Source organism: Diuraphis noxia, unplaced genomic scaffold, assembly GCF_037042655.1.
Source record: "Diuraphis noxia isolate RWA-SAM2 unplaced genomic scaffold, SU_Dnox_SAM2 contig0002, whole genome shotgun sequence".
NCBI lineage: Eukaryota > Metazoa > Arthropoda > Insecta > Hemiptera > Aphididae > Diuraphis > Diuraphis noxia.
Window position 1 is genome coordinate 9,571,462 of NW_028301712.1, and position 20,041 is coordinate 9,591,502.

Here is a 20,041-nt window from a genome sequence, read left to right on the forward strand (position 1 = left end):
TCCGGAAATCGGCGTGGCGGGTTACGCATAAAATTGGCATTTGGTCGCCGTCGCCGCCGTTTTGGTGTCGTCGAAGAAAATCGTTGTTCGTCCGGATGCAGACGCGACGTATACCTATTGGCGCTGCTGACCAACTGCGTCCACTGTTGTATACATCAGGTTTTTTACACATCAGTTTAGACAGTTTAGTACACTTAAATATCCTTGTTGCTTCGTTACTTGCAGTACGTATATGTAATAATTATTACGATTGTTTGTATTGAGATTGTTTAACCGTGGTTCTGTTCAAAGTAAGTTCGTATACTGCAGGCCAGCTGCTGGAGTCGGTATTGAAAAATATCAAAACATGAATATTTAGTAGCCAATATTAAAAAATAATAGGCCACAAAATATAACGAGGTTACTAATAATTTTTTATTATTTTTTTATTGTATAATATGTACCTAGTTGTGTGTATTGCGCTATTGTATTAAAACGAAATCCGGGAATTTATCACACTCTCAGAGTGACCTTTGTCAACTTGTTATATATTATATTATATACCTATAGTATAAATATATTATCATTATGTTGATAAACTTTTGCGGTTTTACTAAGTAATGCGGGTATATTATTTTATTTGTGTTGCGCTACTTGATCATAAATCTCGAGTAAAACACCGCTAGACTCAACACGAGCTGTTGTACTATACAATGTAATATATAGCCATATAGGTATATGATATTGTAATAATTTAGTGTTCCAACTTCCCGTACTAAATCATTACGAGACGGATTTTTTGATTTGATTTCTCTAAATTAAAAATATATAAACGATTACGACTTCTTTGTAAATAGATACTACGTCATAAAAAGTTGTAGGTATACCAATGAACTACAACCGTGCAATGCATATTATCATGTGGAAGTGTGTTAAAAATTTAAAATAAGATCGTACGAAAATATTCTGTCGTTTCGTGCGAGTTGATGAAATACGTGAAAAAATTTGTCATCATAAACTCCCGAGGATTAACCTTCGTGTAAGTACTTACATTTTTTCATTAAATCAGTGGAGAATCAAATCTAATAAAGACGTTCTTCCATTACCATATTATTATCAACCAAAATACTGCCGTCGCGGGTTCAATTTGTTCGACGGCCGTGATAGCTTTTTACGGATTTCCGGCGTCTCGTGTGGGCAAATTTGGCAAAGAAACGAGTTCAGTGTGCACAGTATGCATAATTATTATATTTCAATATATTATTGGTTTAATATAATGGCTATATAATAAAGCGTTTATCGACCTAAGAATATTATGCATCGTGTAGAAAAAAACGATCTGAATTTGCTTGCCAAATGGAAAAAAAACCGGCTGCTGTCTGTTATTGGAAACAAAATAACACGCGATAGCACGAATAACTCTGCATATTATTTGACGGGTCGTACGCGCTTTCGAAAAAAAAAAGGAATTCGAATTAGGTATTTATAAATGGCTGAATAATTATTATATCATTGTTATTGTATCGTCATCGTCGACGGACGACATGCATCGCCACAGACGGTATATACGTTAAATAATTCTATGATAATATTATATATATCATTATTATAAAACGTAATTCGTCTCAAATTTATAAATTAATTGCTACAGGTACACTATGGGTACACGGTATGCACTCTATTTACTTAGATATCTCTAAGTTGCAATAATTCGTGCTTAATAATATTATAACATATTATTATGCAACTGCACTTATGCATAGAGGGAAACTCTTCCTTGGAACCTTTCGAGAACAATTAATCGGATTAAAGCGAAATGTGGACGGACGAGAAAGAATTTGTTCAAATGGGGTTTGCCAGGGGATGGCAAGTGCGAATGTGGAAGAGTACAAGACGATTAACATATATATGAATGTCCCAACTTTGAAGGGACGTTTAGCAAAGAAGATATGGACTCGATAAAAACATAATATGAAATTATAGGTTGTGACATTATTAATCGCAATCGAATTATTACATAGTTCACATCGTAACTGTACGTCGTCGTCGCACACGTCACGGACGTGCAAAATACGTACACATTTGTCTCAGAAATAAGGGTACCCACATAATGCGGGTATAGAGACGATGACGTGACCACGGCAATAATCTCGGCAGAGGATCGTGATAATAAAATAAATTACGTTTCATTATGATAATATTATGATGAATAATATTTTGAACTTTATCGTGTCCAGCGATCGTCTCACGTGGTTTACGATGCCTATTATTATTATTATTACTTTTGGAGGTCATCTGTAATCACAATGATAATAATATTTTGTATTTTTATTAACGACACTGCTGTAGTTGCAGTGTCCTTCCTGCTGCAGAGCGGATGGTTCTCACGGACGACCCAAACGCTTACGAAATCTTCCTAAACGATCACAATATACACTTCACAGGTACCTACATAATATCATTATAATTATAATAATTGTGACGACAATATATGTCACTGCGTGGGTGGACGATGCAATACACTGTGTCAACACGATTATGTGAAACCTACTCAACACTCCTCGTCTCGTGTTTGTTTTAAAGCAGACATTTACGCTCTATCGAAAATTATTCGATTATGATGGCCGCACTAAGACGTACAGTAAGTTATAGTGTTATCCGTTATCCTGATTTACGTCGAACTATCATCACGTCTTGTACATTATTTTACGTTAGGGATAAACTATAATAAGAACACGGTAAAATTATTTTTCTTCTGCACCCAACTCGTAATACGAATCGAATGTTGAAGTGAGTAAATTGTGCTCATCATTATAAACACTGTAGAAGGTGCGCATACGAATGAAAAAATAAAGACTCGCGTAAAAAGTTTAATCTTCGATTATAGATAGTGGCAGTCTAATGACTAGTGAGTATATATAATGACTACTCAGTTATCTGAGATATCTCGGATTCATCTTTACACACTGTTGTAATACACAATATTATACTTGATTATATAACCGGAACAGTTTACCTTAGTATTGAGTAGTTTATATCTAGCAATATTTTGGCTGTTTTTGATATTTATAATGACAGTTTCCAATCGATAAACATTAAGTACATTTAACAATATTTTCTCCGATCTTGAAAAATTGCTTGTTATTCCTATACCATACATAAAAATCATCGCAATTATTCCGCAGGATCAACACAAATGAACAATTATCACGCACAACATATTGCCCCCCTTTATTTTTAACACTGTTTTATGTAATAATTATCAATTGATTTTTATTTGAATTCAAAATGTTTTTATGATTTATTTGTTCTAAAAATAATTTAGATTTACTTGTTTATCATTTTTTCGAATTTTACCTTTGATTAATGCGTTTATTTCTTTTATTTAACCAGTCTTATTCATATGAATAAAATTAATTTATTTTGGTAGCTGGTACCTACATTATTCACATTATATAGTTTTTATATATAGAAACATAAAATACTATAAATATTGTTTTGTACTGTTACACTGTTACCGTTAGAAACGAATAAGATTAAAATATTCACTTTTTTTAAAATGATGTTCTTTTTTATTCAGACTCATCATTCATCGAATTATACCTACTAATAAATTATACTTTCTAGTAGTTAAATAAAATATATTTAATTAAGAAAGACAGTAAGAAATATGTTAAAACTTCATTCTTTACATATTGAATTATAATGAGATAAACACTACTAAGTAGTTTTACTTGTTTACTATTAAATCTAATATTATATTTTATGCACATACATATTATTTATCCCATATAAGGTTTTATTTATTGCATTTGAATATCATTTTTACTTGTTGAAATTTAAAGATAGCACTTTCTGTTTTATAGTTTAGAGTATATTTTGTTTGGTTAAAATTAACTGCAGGATATAGTAAAATTACATTTGAAATTTAAAATTGTTGTGTCTATAGTTTAACTTACAAAATTACGTTTATAAATATAAAGCATATTTGTATTTCTTACGTGCTAAAAAAATTTTTTTTTAAGTAACAGTTTTAAAATATATATATAATATGTTATTGTAACTGGATTCTATTGTTTGTAAGTACCTACTTACCTAGCTACCTACCTGGTAAAACATTCTGTGAAATATTTACGCATGTCTTATAATTTATAAGTTATAAACTTAAAATACTCTTTAGTTAAACATGACTTGGTTTTTATTAAAAATAATCGTGAACATATTATCTCGTATATTTAAATAACAGTGTTACTTTTTGAAGTTGTAAAATGATTAATTGCGTATATTTAAGTGCAAACATTTTTTTTTTTTTTTTAGAAATACCGTGTGAATATTCTGGTCTCGGAATTTGCCTCGTGTTTATTCGCAAGGCCTTTATTATAATACCTACTATAACCTAGGTATAATTTGAGTGATTTAATAGATGCATGCTATCCTAACGAAGAGATCGTGTATAATTATTTAAGATAACTTGAGAAACGTAAGTGAGAATTTAATGGATAGAAACTTTTAATGAAATAAACAACAACTGATATAGTGGTATACAACTACAGTTCACTCATAATATATGTTGTGTATTTTATAGTCCAAGTCACGGATGCCCTTAATCTTTGTACACTACATGGTAATAAAAATAGACACGAATCAAATAATTGAAAAATAAAAAGAAGATGTCTTGTTGAAAATCAATAATAAATTATGAGATGATTATATTGTCCTAAGGTCGTTTTAATGGATGCCATGACGCGATGATGATGCGATAACGAGCTAGAGAAAGATGCTTCCGGCATTCGACCCCTCCAGACATAATATATGAGTAATGTTTTTTATTTTGTTTGAACATGGCGCTCTGAATTTCAAACTCAATCGTAGGTACCCAAAAGTCAAAACTTCATAATTTATTTCCTTGTGTTTTTGTTATTTTCACCTCGTATGTGGCAATATTATTCTACTTTCTTCGTTATTTTCAAAAAAAAAGAAACAACTATACCGTAAACTCTGTAAAAGCACAACGCCTAGCGTGGTGTGGCATACCTACATAGTTATGCGGTCGATTCCTCGGGCCATTCGCGGTGATCGAGATCAAAATGATATATATATATATAATATATTTTATCACTGGAAAATGGAAACAAGCAATAGTAACAATATCGTATAAAATGTTTGTCCGCATATCCGTGCGCGTATGTTTATGCATATAACATTTTAATATATATTATATACCTATAGGTAGGTAGTAGGTACATACCTATGTGGAAGCTATTCTAGTAGACGTATATGTTCCTATTATTATTATTATTTTATATTATATACCACAGTTTGAATTTGCCTACACCTTTTCTTCTCGAATCCCCTATAGAATCGCGATCTGTATAGCTACCAATAATATCTTAACGTTATTCTCGTTGCAAGTTTCGACTTTCATTCGTCTCGCTTTCATTTTAATGTCGCTTAGTACGTTTATTCGTAGATATTGTAGTTAGTATATTCGATATTATTTTTGTAAGTTTTTTCGACAAATTTTTACTGTACCCGATTTTATTGCTATATAATTAATATAACCAAGTGTGTATATACGAGCAAATAGTTTTGTACTCTGGGCTTGCTGTCGCAGTGTGTCCACATTATATGTACGTTATACAAATAATGACTACGACAGACGCTTCACACGAATGGTTATTATTGTGTCACTTTATATACACATTTCATGTTGTCTGTTGCATTTACATAATATTATTTAGATATAAGCCTACATAAGCAGAGGTGTATATATGTCACAAACAAACGATCTTTAATAAAAACATCATCTGACCGAATTTCATTTCTGATAATCCGTACCTAGTTGAAAATACAATGGTATAAGTGAGGTAATCCGTTTATTTGTAGTAATAAACAAACAAAGGGTGCGAGATCTGTTTTATGCGATAGGGTGGAGAAAGTTGTCTAAAGAATTTATAAGATGAAGATTTGGATTAAAGACGAATTATGTGCGAGTTATGAAAGAAAGATTATAATATTATTTTTTAAATTTATGGTATTATGTAGAATTTATATTTTATAAATTGTTTAATGTAAACATTGTTATTATTATCATTTTTATTTTTTTGACAGTTATCTATTTTAAATATAATAATATAATCTGCGGCAAATCTATAGATACAAAATAATTGTAAGTGAGTAGATATATAATTTATGCGAACTCGAAAGAAAAGTTGATAGGATTCACCCAACAGTAACTCTTTTAACGTGATGATTTTTATCATATGATAAGTCTTTACAATATTTTCTCTTTAGCCTTCTTGGTGGTTTTCTTGGTATATTTCAGTCTTAGTAAAGGCAAAGATCAGAAGATTCGAATGATTTGCAAGGCAGGTCAGAAGGAATTTGTGCTTATAGCTATACTTAAGAGAATGTTTGAACTTTTATAAGTCCGTGAGTGAATGGTGCAAATTGATACTTACATAAAATGGCTTATATGATGTGACAATGCATTGTTATTATAACCTATACAAACAAATTTGCAATATAAAAATGTAAAACCTATTCATTCCAAGGTTTTGTTAATGATAAATGATACATTGATACCATAACAATTGGTTACTTCCGGTTACAAACAATTCAAGTTAAAATGACGGAAATCAAAGGTAAACTTTTGTTATTGTTACTATTCATATGTAATATTGAATCAAATATTATTTCGAATTTAAATTCTACAATTTTCATTAATTTTGTTCCTACTAACAGTTTTAAATAAATATACGTTAATTCACAAACAAAACTTATTATAACAAAAATTTTGTTCTTATAATTCATTGATTTATAACTTTATTTATAACTGTCCAGTTGTAGATGCGACCATTATGTATAAATTATTCTATAAAACATATATTTACACTTACTTATTATACCATTGAATAGATTATAAATTCACTAATTTTAATAATAATAAAAAAACATATATTTTACTTTTAAGAATTCGGGACTCGTATTATGTAATATTGTAAATAATTTGTAAATTGTAATTGTCAAGCTATTATTATTTTTTTAAATAAATAGCATACCCGCTGTGTTGATATATCAATAATAAAAAAGAATGAATTTAGGTACATATATGTAATATACATAAACAATATTATATTTGGTTTATATCTAAATATGTATGCTTTCATTTTATTTTAGTTTTTCAGTTATAGTTAGTTCAGTTTTTTTTTCTATTAGTATAAAACGCTTAGCTGTCGAAAAACTTTTCATTCAATTTATCTTATTCCTACTAAAAAAACATGCAAATGCGGCTTCTCTTTTCAACACTTCTTTTCTTCAGTTCAAACCTTCTAATGAGTAATGGCTATTAGTTGGTATTGACTCCTACTTGATCGAAATACTCAATAATTCTATAATAACGATACATTGTTCTCGATATTTGTTTTTCACCTAATTTCATACTATATGCTATCACTCCTTAACGCATTATAACATATAATAATAATAATATAAACCATTGTGTATTTGTATGTCCTCTTCTGTTCTTTAATTATTATCACGACATACGTCGTTAGTTCATTTTATTAATTATTACTGCGATTTTAGACATTATACCAGTTACACGTTTGCTTCTGGGAAGAGGACATATAATTAAACGACTACCAAAAAATAATGTGTAGTGCTCCTAATGGTAATCTTAATAAAAACAGTTATCTCACGATTATAGACGTGTAGTAGGTATAATAAAATAGTATAATATAAGTTATGCATAGATACAGCTAGGTATTTTATAATGTCACTTCGTAAATCAGTTTGAAATCATTTTATTATATGGCCATGAGTAATCAGTACAATATCTTAATTCGTGTTTTTTACAGTACTAGTTCAGTCTTTAATTTTATATTTTTTATTGTAATATCACACATATCGTTAAGCTATAATTAATTAAAAGCTTTTAAAATAGTAAATAAATAGAAAGATGCTTAACTTGTGTCTATGTTATTTTTAATTTGTAGTGAATGATAGTTATATTAGAATACCACATTTTACTTTTATAAAGCAATTAGAAAATTAAAAATATTCTTATTTTAATATTTTAAATATGTACTTATATGTATTGATTATTTACCTATGTTCACATTTTCCATAAATAAGTAATAGGTACACTATGTTTTTTATGTTTATAATGGATCTGTTATAAATATTTTATTTTATTTTTATTGTGTACGTGATTACTGATTACTGATAATCACAATTATTTTTTACAACCTTGATAATTAATATTTCATTTACAATATCCATTGATAATTTCTTAGTTTATGGATTGTATATTAATAATTTATGTGTATGATAAATTATATCACATATTAAAAAACAAGTTCAGTCCCACGGTTATTGAAATTAACATTAATTTTCACAATTGCCCTATATTTCAAAATTATTATTCTCATAAATAAAGTATATTAAGGTCATTTATGATTTGTATAAGATTTAAGTATCGAACATTACGTGTAAAAATTGTTTCTATCTATATATTAATAGGTACGAAAATGAGTAAATTACATTAATTTTGAAACACGTCTTTATATAATCTACAGTAAACTAATCTTCAACAAGTGATACAATTATAAAATAAAAGTAAAATTTACAAAAAAATCAAGTTTTTATTGATTTTGTTTAATTATAATTACTGTGTCTAAAATTTTAAATAACCCACTTGAGTATACATACAATTCTCTCTTTAACATATTATTAAGGTTAACATGTTTGGTATAGTTTTATTTATCGTAAAGGATTAAAATAACTGGATAAATATTTAATTGCCACAAATATATATTTATATTATATATGTAAGTGTTTTTACTTTACAAATGTATGAATTTTGTAGTATTATGGGTACTTCACTTGGAGTGATTGGTATACATTTTTGCAAATGTCTTGTCTTTTTGCTAGGACATCGAGATTATGTAGCAATACCTACCTAATATGTCTCATATTGACCTCACATTTTATAAATAGTTTAACCACATTTTATTTTCTGACGAATTCGCTATATTTTAAATGATTGAAATGACTCTTATTGCTATACATTATAGTACCACTTAAAAAAAACATTATATTTTATATTGTTTTAATGAAAATTAATCTGGAATACAACAGGTTATTGACATCTGGAAATGAAATTTTCCAGTCGATTCATGTTCAATATATACATAAATACATTTGGGTTTCGTATAAGTACAATGTAAATAAAATATTCTGGATTATTTCATACGTTATTGTTCTAATATGTTTTAATAATCAAACACGTATAATATGTGTCTTTATTATTTATATTATTATAAAAACACGTTTATATATAACATATAATATATATACATAGGTATTTTGAAAAAAATAGTCATCTAATTATTTATGCCCTTGTCGTACCCATAAAAATATTATAGTATATTTATAGAATATAAAAAACAATGGTGTCATATATCATAAAATTTAAAATTATAGAAGGCACATATACGTGACAAAAAAGTATTGGTATGATATAAGACCTATATATAATTATTCTATAAAATTAAAATTAAATATATATTAAAAATATATTGTTTTATGCTATAATATAAATTAATAATAATAAATGTATCGAGGTAAAAGTTAAAAAAAATGTTTTAGATGATAGTTGAACGAAAGTCGGCTCGTTATTCACATGAAATAAAACAACGATGTAAACTATATATAATATAGTCGCTAGGTAGTAATTTCTTGAGAGAAAACTATACATAGAGTAGGTATCACAATACACGCACGTAACCGCACTCGTTAACGAATATTTATGATGTACGGTGGCACGTTTCGTAAAGGTTAAATACTTAAATGAATATATTTAATATAATATTTCATCACTCTATGTTTATCGAAATTTTCAAAGTGAAAATATATAAATTATAATAACTCCGAAAACGCCATGGTAACGATAGCTGCATGCCACCGTACCACACCACTGTCGTTTGAATACCAAAATTATTCACTATTATATACTTTTTATTTTTCAATTTTGTACACCACTGCATTCTTTTAAGTCAGTAAAAAACGATTTTCCCTCTCACATGTTCAGTTGTGAACTTGCACGGTATATGCTAAAGAGCGATCGCCACTCGCGCCTACTTATAACAACTGCAGGAAACATAAATATAATCTGTAGAACTGAGAATTTCAGTGTTTATAGTCTTCGATATTCGATTTGAATAATCGAAAAATAATTGCAAAACGTATGTCGCTATAATATCATTTTATAAAATGTCCATTTGCACAAACATGTTATTAATAACTATTATTTAACGCCGCTGCTTGCGTATTGCATTGTAAAACAATAAAAATAAAACACATATAGACAAGTGCGACAATATTATAATATATAATAATATAGATAACGGCGACTCTTCAAGCACAGCAGCACGTGCGACTTTATCTGCGTTTATAACACTGCGATTTGCGAGCAATATTATCATTTATCAAAATGTAAACACGGATTAATTGCATCAGATATTATAATAACACAAGCGAGCCGAGTACCTCAATGTATAGTGGATATAATGGAACGAGTTCGGGTGGAGTCGCGGTCGGATTTCGTATTTACGATCGTTTTATTACTAATAATATTTTATTATTTTTTTTCCACAGTACATTTTATATATAATATATCTAAATATAAAATATATAACTACTCCTAATGTATATATAATACACCTATCCGTTACGATATTCACCGCATGTGCTGCAGCACGCAAAGTATATCTCGCGTGGCTTATCGCGGCCCGACCATCGGGTTGCGTCTTATTATTATTATTATTATTATATACGGGTGGAGGTATGTATGTATGTATGTTATTATTATTATTATACTATACGACTGTGCGCCCCGGGGAAAGACCAGTTTTGCGCGCTATTATGCCATCCAGTCCGAACTCTTTCGCCGAAATCTACCACACACGCGCCCGCGCGCGTCCGCCGGGAGACTTTAACGCGCTGGTCACCTGCCGCGACGATGCCGCCGCACCACGTGCTATAATTGCGGCGGACTCACGTGCGTACCTATATTATTATATTATCATCATCGCTGGATATATTAGGTGACTTCGCCTACGTTTCTGGTGCATTTCAGTCTTTAGATGTTCGGCGGCGACAAAATAACGTACCTACGCCCATACAACGTGTATATAATACATATTAGGTACCTACGTGTATTAAAGTAGTAAAGTGCGTGCCAGATACGAATTCAGATAAACTATATACCTATGCTATATTATATAAACGTTTGTTTCGTTACATCTTATACGAGAATACCGCATTTCCGGATGAAATTGGGATTGGTCGGCCTATGAACTGTTTCGGACGCAGTAAATGACGACGTTCGCGGGCTAAGAAAGACAACGGATGAATGATGATAATGTACATATTATAATTTGTACTACAAAAGAAGGATGGCGTTGTAGAAATTGAAAATCAACGAGTTTAATGGAATTTCTTCCGTACGAGAGAGAGAGAGAAAATAATTTTTCAGTGCATGACACAATTTACATTATACTACACATTTATAATGTAACTATTATAGTAGTATATCTCTGCGAAAATAGATTAGAAATAGTTGGAAAATTACAGGCAAACAAAAAAAAACTTAAATCATAAAATATCCATCTACTCGAGGGGCGTTCGATTAATACAATATTTACGTGGGAGGCGCGACGAAACTAAAAAGCAAATGCTTGTTATTCTGTTTCTAAAATTCAGAATCTCCTAACCACGATATTGGAAACGTATCATAATATATAAACCCATAATCATTTTAATCGAAAACATCCTGCTAAAGCCGTTAGAAATATACGAAATGCATTACACGAATCACAAACCATAAATACGGGTAATATATATATTAAAAGTTAAATTATTTTTTGCTACAACGCCGCAACTTGTAGAAATGTATTGTATTTGAAAACAGTCAAACGAAATAGAACGAATACTTTATAGGCTCAATGTTATGAACTGGTAGAATACTGATTGAGCCGTTGTGTAATTTTCACGTATACTTAATATACTTGGTATTATTGATGTTCGTTCCATGAAAAATTATTGAAATAATGTAATTATACTTAATAAGAATATAGAAATATAAACATGATAAACAAACATGTCAATAAGGCACAAATTAATGAATTTAAAACATTATCGTTTTTAAAAGTTTTAAAATGTCCCTCAAACATAATAGAACAATGATCAATATTTAAAAAATATATAAATCATTTCATCGTTATAATTTTCTCTTTTGTTACTCAGTATCTAAACTTTCTTTTTTTAAGGTACGGTGACAATTTTATACTCCAGAAATTACATTAGTTGTATATTGTAATTTGTAATATAATACTAGCTCTTGTAATCAAAATATTCTTGTTGAATTATTTCAATCTGAAGTTTTCAATGTATTTATTATGTTATTATTATTATAATATTCTCTTGTGCTCGTAAATATAGAAAATAATTTTCATTGTGATATTGATATATGTAATTTTATTAACAAATTATGTTTATAATACGAATTTCACGACTTCACGTTTATCGAAAACATCAACAGCATGGAAATGTAAGGAAATCTATTTTGTAATGTAATAATATTTTCATTATAACGAAACAATGTATAAATAATGCGTGTAAAAAAATATGACTTTAATTCATCTCGGGTGCTTTCATCCAGATTCAATTTATTTAATGGTTTAACGTCAATGGAACGATCGCGAGATGGTTCTATATTTTAAAGATTGATCACATTTTTCAGTTCAATGAAATGTTTCGTACTTTCCTATGTAGGTATAGGCAGATAGGCTTACTACGGTTCCGAAGACGACGTAAATCGCATTATATCACAGCAGGTCGTAAAAAGTGCACCAGTGCAATCGTCGTTGTGTTATCTAACTCGTTGAATATACTGTAACGAATTAAAAACTGGTTTACTGTGTAGGTATACATATTATACCGCTGCCATGCTCGTCCATTCATAACACAGTCCGTGCGTGCACAGATGATCGATATACAACACTAATACTAATATTTCAATGTGTTTGTGTAATGCGAATAAATATAATATAAACTGGACACGTGAGTGTGAGTGTTTGTGTGTGCGTGTAAGTGTGTCGTGGTCGTATCAAAGGGTACGTATTATGGTAGGCTTCACAAATTGGGTTATTCCTCGTATGGAAACCACACACGAAAACAGTTTTGGTATCACAATGTATTTGTGTTGTGTAATTGTCAAACGTACGTGTCAGTACTACGGTGTCGATAGGTCTTGGCATACAATGACCTTTTTTTTTATTCTTAAACCATTGGGTGTCAAGGAGATTTTCTCTTTTGAAAATATTTTAAAATCTGTCATACGTGCTAATTCTTATGATTCGAAATAGTTTATATATTTTTATCATGAATGTTGGATATTTTTATATTTCGCCAAATTGCCACGAAAAGAAATAGGAACGAGTTTTTGATTTTAACGAATACATTATTATATAAACAATCGTTTCAATATTATGAATTCATGACGTATGTATTACTTGCATTTAAAAATTAAAAATGTACCAAAATCTTATGGACAAGAATACACAACATAATATTCAACAATGATACTTACATATATAAATCGTTATACACTTGTACAGTGAGGAAAACGAATTTCGGTTCGGATTTGTTATTTGTATATGTTATAATAATTTAACATAATATTAAATTGCATGTTTGAAATAGATTGATTTTTGTGTATACATTTTTAATGACGTTTACGCGTGTGTTATTATTTCGTTTCAGGGAGCAGTACTTGTTCAACGTATTTGAAGTGATCGTTTCCACGTTGGAGACCAAACTCCAGAGAATAGAAAACTTGGACAAAGCCGTCGAGCACCTCATGCGCCGAGTAGAACAACTGGATTCACGAGTGACCAACAACATCGACAAGACGGAAGCGGTGATTGGTAAGCTGCGATCGTTGGACACCAAGCTGTTCCAGAAAGAACCTGGTACTCTCGGTCATCATCTCGAGACCAGACTAACAACTTTAGACCGCAAAGTGGGCGACATTGACACCAAGTTGGTCGGGCTAAAAAGTCAATTGGACAACAATTTCCTGGCACCCGCCGACGATATCAATGCCGAGGCAAGTGAAAAAAAACCCGTGAACGTCCACCACTTGGACGTGTCCAAGCTGCTCAACACGCAGATGGACACTATCCGGAGCAACACTGCCAACATTGACAGGAAGCTGCAGTTTCACATAAACATGGTATCGGACGGGCTAACCAAAATCATAAGCATGGTGTCGGACGTGCACGGCGCCATTGTTGAACAGGACAACAATAACAACAATAACCACCACCATGGTAGCAGTCGGTCGGGCAACAAAACGACGACGACCACACCGGCGTCGGTGCCAGAGCGGAGCAACAAAATCGACCAGCTGGTAAGGCAGATGCACCCAATACTGAGCGTCAGTGAGAAAATGGACGAGGTGTGGAATGTGGTGGTCGGTACCAAGAGCTCGGTAGATGATCTGGTGCCCAAGTCTGACGAGCTGCTGACGCAGACGCAGCGCCAGGAGCGGGCCATTAGCGACATACACGATGACCTGCGCATGAACACCAACAAGATCATCGCCAATCTGGACGTAGTGGAGCGCAGACTGAAGAAACAAGAAGACGACGTGGTAACATTGGCCCAGCGACCTGTGCCCGCCGAGATGCTGCGCCTGGACCCGACCATCGACGATTACTCCCGGTACGACGAACAGCTGCAATCCGAGTCCACCCCGCTTTCCTCTTCCGTGTCATTTACTACCCCTACCAGTGTCGGGAGCGGTGTCGGCGGTATCGGCGGTATCGGTGGCCCTACACCAGGTACGCCCCCGGACGTCCAACTGTCGTTTCAGACGTCCAGGAACGCGCCCCAGAAGAACAGAGGAGTGGTGTTCCCGAGCGTCAAGAACAAACCGCCACCGGCTAACATCAGTTTCTTGACCGAACAGTTCAACCGCGAAGTCAAAGTGAGTTTTCATTTTTCGTAACATTGCGGTAGGCGACAAACGTTTAATACAACTATAATATTATAATAATATACATATATGCACAATAATATTGTATTACAACGTTTATCTAATTCGATTTTGAATGAGTTGATCGGATGAATGTTCGTGGTAGGTATAACTGATTAACGATAACACAAACACGCAGTATAATCAAATAGTCGTTAAATTCTTAAATCAAAATTAAATATTCCATTTTTATTTTGAAACATATTATGAACTATCTAAATATAAAATAAATCGTTTTACATTCGCTTAGGACACACAGCGTTCTATTTATTATATAATAAATTTGAATTTTGAAGTTAAATACCTGGTTATTGCTCTAGCTGGGGAAAATGGAAAAAGCCTTACTCCATTATTTCAAATGGAGCATCGAATAGAATTTATTAGTTTCTATTGTTAATATAGAAACTTGCATGTATCACGGCAGTTTAATATTTTTATTATTATTATTATTATTATTTTATTATTATTTAAAATACATCTACAACCTATACAAATTTTTGTACAATAATTAGATTTGATAAAAAAAAGAGAAGAGAATATAAAATGACGGTGAATATTAAGATTGGGAAGTTATCCATTGATAACACCCAGCCAGTCTAATATTTAAAAATTATATAACCAGTGTAATACAATTACCTTCGCTTTTCAATTAAATAATTGTTTAATATAGTTAAATAATAATAGTAATATACAAATAGTTAAACGTTCACAATTAATTATATTTTTTAAAATGTTTACCTATAATTTATAGGTTATAACATAATAACCATATTATATATATCACGTGAACCTTATAATATATTCTAATAATAGCCATTAGTCAGTGTAAACGGTTATAAACTTATAACTTATAAGTTATATTAGTTAAATGTTTCATATGTATTTATCAATATTTATGATCATACGGAACTGAGTAAAAAATATAGAGAAATCATCAGATAAGACCTATACTTTTGTAGTGTAGCGGTCAAACAAATAACATTTTATTGAATTAAATACACATGCACGTCATTTCATTGTAATAGGATACGAATTACACGTAGATATAATGAATCAAACGAGAAAACGATATTTTAATCAGTTTTTTAACACTGCTCATTAAAAATGTGTGTGTCGCACGTTGCATAAAAGATTTCCCGAGAGATTAAAATATGTAATAATCGTTATTTAAAAATCACTATGTTGCATAAAAGACTTTTTAAACTTTAACAGGAATTTAAATTATAGGTTACTGAGTATTGTATCTCAGATCTGATTTTAGTGACGTGTAGTTTTTAAACATCGGTTAATTTAACAGGACGTATTAAATAATATATTTCACGAGCTTGACAGTCGGTAATATTTTCTTCGGTTCACAACTCACAATCAACTTTTTATTAGGTAGGTATCTCTTTATTTGTAAACTGTTCAAATTAAGGCGTACATTAATTACACAGATTAATTGATAATGATTTTGACAAGCCGCACGCATTAAATAAAAATCTGATTAGGATGCAGACATACAGTTTCAAATATATGTTATGGTAGGTGTATTATATTATGAGAGAAATTATAAGTAAAAAATTCATATAAATACTTACTAGATCTCTAAATCCAAAATCGTATATTATAATTTTTTGAAAATAAAATAATTAAAAAGAGAACGAGTTCTATGATTGATAAAATTATTACTTATTAGTAACTAAATATTAAGATATTCAAACTTGAAGAGTGGTTTTTCTTTTTATGATCTTTTGAAATTCATAAATTAATATTAGTGATTATTAATGAATAATGACACTATTTCGTGTGAAACTTCAACCGTTATAACTCATAATTTACGTGGTTTCCGTAAAATAGGTTTCTCGCTGAGAAGTTGTTGAAGTCTATATTATTTCATTAAATACATTCTGCTTATCGAACAGGTTTCTCTATGTACATAAAGCAATCATAATCATATTAAATTAATAACTATATCGATTTTAGCGTATCGTGATCGCATGTATAGAAGGGTCTAATATACTCAGCTTAAAATGTTACACAGTTTATAAGTACTCGGTATAATATATAGGTACAAGATATTATATTTTATATAGGAATCAGTAGAAAACTAGACAATTATAATTTTAAAATAAGTGATAATAATATGTCGCAAAAAAAAAAAACGCAACGAATGTGTTACTAAATCGATAGATTTTGAACCGTGTTCATGCAACTAAATTGCATTTAATTTTTATACAGTCCTTGAGCTTGCGAAAATGAAAAAGAGTGTTATATCATACCTGACAGACACGTTTTAACAATGAGACTATGGGTAGTAGAAATCGGCTGAACACCGTGGTCCAACGCGTGAATAGATAAACGATTGTTATTATTTTTACCTTGAAGTTTGAAATTTGAATTACCTATAAAATATTGTTATAAAAACACTATGCACTACAGATTTCGAGGTATAGGTAAACGTAATTAGGGGTAACGAATATTCATATACATTTTCTGTTCGTACCATTATTATTGATGGCAAACCCAAACGGAGACAAAATATATTACCGGTAACAAGATAAAACTAGATCGACGTAACAAGTTATTATGTTACGTTGTTGTTTTTTTTTAAGATAAAATATATGGCTACATAATAATAATAAGTGCAGGGATGAAAATATGGGATTTTCGAATTTTGTATTGTATTTTAATTCTTATAACCGATCCTTGAGCTACTTTGTGAAAATTACAGATTAAAATAATTTGATTGTAAAATAAATGTATATCTATTTCTAACCTTCTAGGTTCTAACCCCTATAAATTCAAACCATATTTGATAGACATTATAGGTTTATTTTCATAATATAAAGGTAGTTGAGCTAAATGTACGTATTTTAAAACTGCGTTTCTTCTATCTTGTTATTCAAATAATAATCAATGAATTTATTATTGTATAACTATATTTTAAATTTCCATATTTAACGAACGACGAAAAAATAATAATATATGCATGAGTATGACCAAATCAATCAATGAGAACCAACAAAATAACAGTCAAACGGGAGTCACGATCTCACGATCTTTAAATAAAATGCTCAATGAACCGAGACAAATTGTATAAAAATATTGTTTTACCAAATATATATATATATATATATATATATATATATATATATATTAAAAAAAAACAACAACGCATAGAACGACAGAATAATATAACTTTATCTTGACCTATGGGTAGATACGTTCAAGGAAAAATAACAAACCATTTGGCGTTTCCTTTGATATATTATATTATATAGGTAGGTGGCACTATATAGTATATATTATTATAATTTATCAGTGATATTTTCAATAATCAACGTTCATTAGATGTTCTATATCAAAGCCCTGATCCCTATGCTGTCTGCATATTATGCGTTTGGAGGTTGAACGTACAAATGAATATATCTTCATATATAGATACACTTTATTGTTATTATGACGATAACGACAAAATACAATCGAAATGATGTTGAAATGTGCAGTCACCACCACACCACAACAGGACTCGTTGAATTTGGGTTTAGGCCATTGAAAAATTAAATAATTACTTAAAAACAAATAAGAAAACCAAAATTCCACCGCCCGTGAGAAACTCAAAATTATTATTTTATACTTACGCTGCCTGTACCGCACGCACATATAGACACACATACACACACACACACACACACACACACACTTTTCATGTATATCATCAAGTATATAATTTCCAATATCACGTGTGTGCATAATTGAAAACGCGCTCCGTGGGAACACGTATACGAAATCACCGAAGGCCGGACTTAGAATTTGCTCTGATTCCCATTCCGCCTACTCGTATACACTTATACAGGGTGATTCTTTTATCAAACAACACTTATATGGTGTTTGTGTGTAAATACCACCTAACATTCACCTATAACACACAAACACCACCCAAAAAAGTCAATAGTTTTTGAAATAATGAGTTTTGTTTGATAAAAGAATCACCCTGTATAGTATACAACACCACATAATGTATGATATGCATCCGAAACGGAGACGGGTCATCCGAAGTTTATATAATAATATATAATGGCGATGACGGTGTGCATATTAGAACACGATTTATAGGATAATATAGCTGGTAAGCGCGATGAAAATGGCGCGATACGACCGATACGATAAAACTGTGCGCGACAAGTATTATATTGTGCCACTGCAGTATTAGCGTGCAATATTACTATACTGTCTATACTGTATTGAGAGGTACAATATAAAAATATAATAATATAATGCTATATTATAGGCACCTATTATATTATCGCGTGTTGCAGATCGCAATCGGCCTACGGGGTTTTGAATCGCTATACTGCAGATATAATCCATTCCGTGACACTAAAAATGAAGTATTCAATTTTTCATTGTGTATACCCTATACACATAGGTACTAGGTTTACGGTATTACAAAAATATTATTTTTATATATTTGTCGGCGTAGCTTTTGCTCGCTACAGCTGATCGATCCTACACCGCCTCGGAAATAGGTACTCGCAACAAGCGTCTAGTGGCAGGGAATCCGAATGGCTGCATAATGGCCAACTCAGTTATCATTATCAGTTATCACAGATTTTATTATCACTATATTCTAAAAATAATATATATATATTATATTGTTTATAATTCCAAGTTTTTCTTTTCAATACATATTTTATAATTATCAGAAATGATGATATTCCAGTTAATTATTAATAAGCTATAACCTTCCTAATACATAAAAAAATCCATAATATATTCCGAGAGTGACATCCATAGGTCTCCATAATATAATTAACGAAAACCATAAAAAAATACAATTAAAACAATATTCCAGGTTAGTACATCAAGAAAAGGGATGAATAAAACATTTAAAATTTTAAACTCAAGTAGTGGTGTAAACTTTCACAGTATTATACATTTAATTAAGCAGACAAGTTTTTAACAATCATTAAAAAT

The 20,041-nt window shown here is 30.6% G+C and overlaps 1 protein-coding gene across 1 annotated transcript in view; it reads left to right on the top strand.

Annotated features, from left to right (window-relative positions):
• LOC107167151 (uncharacterized) overlaps positions 1 to 20,041 on the top strand; it is a 90,463-nt gene that overhangs the window by 62,284 nt on the left and 8,138 nt on the right. The window contains exon 2 of the mRNA XM_015516064.2: positions 13,807 to 15,034. Coding sequence (XP_015371550.2) covers positions 13,807 to 15,034 — 1,228 coding nt within the window. The remainder of the gene's footprint in view (positions 1 to 13,806; positions 15,035 to 20,041) is intronic.